Genomic DNA, 5649 nt, shown 5'->3' on the forward strand with positions numbered 1-5649 from the left:
ACTAGAGGGAAGGCAGCTAGTCACCACCACCCACCTCCAACTCTTTTATCAATGAATAGTGGGATTGACCGTCACATATAACGCCCCTACGGCTGAAAGGGCGAGCATGTTTGGTGGGACGGGGATTCGAACCCTCGACCAGCAAATTTCGAGTCGAACTTCCATGCCGGACCTGGTTGTAGTGAGAAGAGCGATTTCCCTTCTACATTTCATTTGTCTAGTCTTTATGTTCTGAAGAGGATCTGAATTGCGACAATGCATTAGAGAATTTATATTACTGGTCGTTTGAAGCGTGTTCCTGACCGACTGTGTGTGCTCTCTTGTGATCCAGTTACTTCTCTGAACTGTTGATTCTTTTGTGAAACTCGATTCCGCTGGTTTGATTGAGCCCAGTTATGGAATATCAGTCTATTTGTGGGTTTGTTAGTATGCACTTCTCTTTTTTGGTCTCTGACCAACTATATGGATGTTCATTCTTAAGGCGAGTCGGCATCTTTCTGATTACACTTCCTAACGACTTATTGTATTTGACAAACATTTAACGAACCAGTTGCTCTCTGCATTATGGAAATGTTTACTTGTCTCAGTTGAGGTTCTGACATGTTTCACCATCAATCTGGATTACTCAAAACACACTGCTTGCTTCAGAATGGCAAATGAGCGCACATTCCTATAGTAACTATATACATATATATCACATTGTGTAAGATGTGTTACTGCCAATATTTACTAACAGTACTTGTGCCTCCACGTAATTAGAATATGGAACACTCCGATTATCCCTTAATTGTTTTGAGTTATGCATATTCACATTGTACAATAGTTTTGAGCCTTACATCCAATTTCTGTAATATTCTAACATGTCTTTCTTTATCTTTTGTTTCTTTCATTTGCTTGTGTATAACTTAACCCTTTAAACATATCTAATTTTAGTTATTAATTTAGGAGTCTGAAGTTTTATCACGAAGTACACTTTTCTGACAAGTTTTAATTGTTTTCTTTTTAGTTAATTCTGGTATAACTTTATACATTTTACGTAACATCATACCTATAGTGCTATGCCATTAAAATCCATCAAAATATATATATATTTTTCTCTTTTATATAAAGAGAGTCTCATAATTACATATCTTAATGAATATCTATGTAGAATAAACAAAGTATTGATAACTTAAATTATAAAGTCAGTCGTGTCAGCCAGCCACTCAAAATATTACGTGTGATGCAGTATTCTGTTATCTGTCAATGGCGAGTGGGTATGAAAGCCAGACATTTGGTGTTATAAGCCTCCAAACTTACTGCTGAGCTACCAGGGGCGCGAAGTTGATAAACAAGTTGAAGCATTTCCATAAACATTCAGATGTATCTCAGTAGGAAAAACACGCTAAATATTAAAGATACCAGTCAAACTTCATTATGTCATATTCGTTTCTTCGAATTGTTTGTAATTATATTATATTGTCGGATAAGGGTAAATATTAGTTTAGAACTCTGACATATGATAATAGGTGAAAAATAATTGAGTTTGAAGTTTCACAAAAAAATCTAAATCTTTCGTTTAATTACCTCATTAATCAAGTGCTCTACAATCCTAAGCTAATTTTAGTCATTATTGTATTAAGCGTCAACACTCAGTCCAAAACAAAGTTTCTTCTTGTTTTTAATAAATTTTGGCGATACTGTTATTTTAAAACAATCTTTTATGAAACTTCCACTATTACTGAAAGTAATTAGTTATTATATGTCACACGATGTAAGTAAAACTTTGATTTTACTAACATTAATCAACACATTTTAATTACCACAAATTTTTCAATTATCAACATGAACTTATTTTTGTTAAAGTGACTGTGCACATTTTTACCTTAATTTCTAAACAAACAGGAAACAATGCACACTATTTCAAATTCCAAATTATACATTCTTCTAAGCACGTAATACTGTATTACTACTACGCCCATAATGTACAAGATACTCGTTCCATTGTTCGAGTTAACGTATTGTTTTCCCAGATACCAAAATTAAAACATACTAAGGACAATGTTTTAGAGTGATAATAATTGTGGCTCTAACAAACATATGGCATTGTTAAATATTCATTAGAATAATAACTTATAACTTCAGTGTGTTGCTAGAAATACCTAAACATTGTACTACAAACAACATTTGATACAATCAATAAGTTTGTCATTGTTATAAAGAGACCTGTGCCATTTACAAATTTCAAATATAATACCCGTTTAAAATAAAAAATGTAACGTAACTTGCCAGCACCTAAATAATGTATAATAACTTTAATGACCCAATAATTACCCAATGACGGCTATTGTAGTAATATAAATGTTTATTATATTTATAGTGTTAGTTTTAATTCTCAAAATTGCTAAACTGGTGTAATCAAATACTTGTTTACAGGTATCAAAATAGCATTTTGATCACGTTTTCAACTATAAACAAACTAATAAATGTAGAGCCATCATAAAAAATGGCTTCATGTTTTAATTTAAAAAACACTCAGAGTTAAACCCCCGTCGCACAGTGTTTATTACTATTGCAGTAACTTACCTAAACTATACACTAAACTGTTACTCACATTCAAACCATTAGGACGAAGTGAAAAGATTCTCATTCTATCTGCAGTTCTTCTCGAGTTTTCACCGTTCTTTTAATCCTAATTAGCTACCATTATAACAAAAGTGGTCGAACTTTAATGTGACTTTGACCTTCGAGGTACATTTATCAAAAGTTAATGAATTGGTTCTTGGTTGACGGACATTCAACCACTGTATTCAAAGTTGATTAAAATTATATTAAAACTTTCTAAGTGTTCACACACATATACAAAATAATTAAAGCAATATCCCCGACATCGGGCGGGGGATATTAGGCATCGCTAGTAAAGATAAAATGCTAATAAGTGTGTAGAAACATCTTTAAAATACCTTGCGTGGATGTTGAGACAAAACAAAATAACATCCATTAAGATATATTTAGACAGCTTATTTGACTAACACAGTGCCTCAGTAAATTGTTGCTACACGAATATGTTTGATGCACGGAAATAACGAAGAGATAAGGTTATTTTTGATATGTTTTGGTGAGGTTTATTTTGAATTTTTGTTTTGAGGAATACAAATATTATTTTCAGATATTTCTTATTTGTGATAGATTTTTAGATCTTAAAAAGAGAAATATGAAATAGGTTATGTTACCGTTCTACTTTAACCATAGAGTGTGACGTGATTTTCTGAATGAAACAATTGAGGTAATTTTACATAATAAATTGGCTAAGTATATTATTATATATTTCAACGACTACTATCCTAAGAATTAAAATCAATTGCATAAAAATAATTTTAACGATTCTTGAAATTATAAAATAGCCAGCTTTTTTGCTTTGAGAATGTAGTAAAAAACTATCTTATAAAATGATAACGTATTGTTTTCATACTACACACATGTGAAAATCAGGAACCAAATGAAAATAAAATGGTAGATATTATAATAAACAAATTATCATTTGTTATTTTAAATAGTAGATGCACGTTCTATTGATTTTTACTGACTAATTTGGGATCGCGGAATAAATAACTATACATTTGAACTCTAGAAATATAATACTTAATACGTTATAAATGTCAATTTGTAGCTTTTATTGAGATATATACGAGAATTATTATTATTAAGTATATGTCAGGGTAGGTTTCAGTAGGAAATTTACCAAAGTATAATTATTAACTTAATGATACATATATATTCTAAGATGATTTTTGTTTATTGTTGCACATTTATTTCGTCAAAAAAGGGAAATAAATACTCTAAGGTAATTAAACACGTGACATTTCATTCTAAGATTATATGTGATTTTTTACTTGCTCAAATAGCATGTTTGCCTAGTTCATTGTAATTATAGTGAACACTAGTGTAAGAGTTCCGAGTTCTTTTTATAGCCCAAAATTCCTGAATATTTTAACTGTACATTAGTTTTCTATAGTTTTTACATGATCAAAGGTATACCTATAAAATGATAACGTAACTTATAAGTTGCTCATTTATATCTTCGTACTTTTCGTACATAACACAAAAGTAAATTAGTTATAACTACTAACGACATTTGATATGCTTGTTAAACAGTTGAATATTGATAATTAAAAAGCAAAATCATAAGATCATAGGTTAATATCTTTTACATCATGCTTATTACAGTCGGCGATACATACAGTCCCCGGTGGGACGGCGGTAAGTTTACCGGATTTCAAGGCTAAAATCCGGGGTCCGATTCCTCACGGAGGACGCAGCAGTTAAGAAAATGTGGCTTAGGTCTAAAACAAACGATACATACAACATGTTGCTAGTGAAAAATTATATTTTTCTCCCAACAAATACCCCATTTACTTAATATTTATTCTGCATATGGTATTTCTTATTAACTAAAGCTATTGTATCAATTTATGCCTTTTACTTTACCTCTGGTGGAACTTTGTTTCCTTATAACACGAAGTTTTAAGGTACAGTAATTTTCATGAATAATTATTATTCACAATTATCCTACATATTAAATCTGAAATATATACGTGTTGAATGTCATGTTATTCTAAGACTATGTCTATCTGGATGACTCATGCTTCTAGACTTAATTCTACTAAATGAAACAGAAATATGCTCAACGTACACTGAACATTTAAAGGAACCTTCTCGCTCTGACCTCTACCAACAACATTATCAGCTTGACACTGATAGGTCCCACGATGCTGTTTCCCAACATTTTGAAGACGCAGTGATTTCCCAATGATAACGATTCCTCTTGAGGGGTCGCTAAAAAGTCTTTCATCGTCTAAGAGCCATTCTACTTCTCTAATTTGAGGATTGGCGTTGATGTTGCATTCGAAGTAAACATCGTGACCTTCCCTAATTTGCTCGTCTTGAACACTAGCCCCGAGGACAAGAGAAAGCTTCGGTTGATCTAAAAATATAATATCATCTTTAAACTAAGTGTAAAATAATTCTGTGACAAATTTTATGTGTCAAAGCAAGATACTATATATATAGCTATGGATCATACTATATGATTTTCGCAGTCATAAGTTACTGGTAACAATAAAATGCTGTTAATTTATAGTAGATAGCTTTGTAGAGACAAAACAGTCTTGATTTATTTCTATCAGTGTATTAAGGAGTATAAAAATTATCCATGTTTTCAGCCAAGTGTTTCCTATTGGAACAACATGAACACAGTTGTAACAGCACATAGCCGTAGCCTTAAACTACGAGGATTGCTTCTGTGATATCGAAAATAACTCTTGACCGATCTAAAGGTATCCTACGTTATTTAAAACTACTTTATGCTATTAAATATATTTAGATTCTTAGATAATTCAAATTGTAGGTTATATTTTCTTTCTGATAGCATAATAAAAAATGCGTAACATCCTAAAGAGTGCAACTTCATTGATAAAGAGTAAGTGTAGATATCATATCAATAAATTCCAAAAATAATATTTTCTTTAATAAAAACACCAGCTTTAATGAGACAAAAAATCTCCTAATTTCGTAAGTTTTGTTTCGGCTTCAGATTGGGAAGTTACAGACTGTCATAATTTTTTTTTTTTTTTAAATAACTGAATATTTATTTTTAAAGATTTAAATTTA

At 31.1% G+C, this 5649-nt stretch overlaps 1 protein-coding gene across 1 annotated transcript in view; it reads right to left on the reverse strand.

Moving 5' to 3' along the window:
- Positions 1-4672: 4672 nt before the first annotated feature.
- Positions 4673-5649, reverse strand: part of LOC106463939 (synaptogenesis protein syg-2-like) — a gene marked incomplete at its 3' end in the record, with an annotated part of 46811 nt that continues 45834 nt past the window's right edge. Inside the window, exon 6 of the mRNA XM_022391572.1 lies at positions 4673-4963. Coding sequence (XP_022247280.1) covers positions 4673-4963 — 291 coding nt within the window. The remainder of the gene's footprint in view (positions 4964-5649) is intronic.

The sequence above is a fragment of the Limulus polyphemus genome, unplaced genomic scaffold, assembly GCF_000517525.1.
Source record: "Limulus polyphemus unplaced genomic scaffold, Limulus_polyphemus-2.1.2 Scaffold1521, whole genome shotgun sequence".
Lineage (NCBI taxonomy): Eukaryota > Metazoa > Arthropoda > Merostomata > Xiphosura > Limulidae > Limulus > Limulus polyphemus.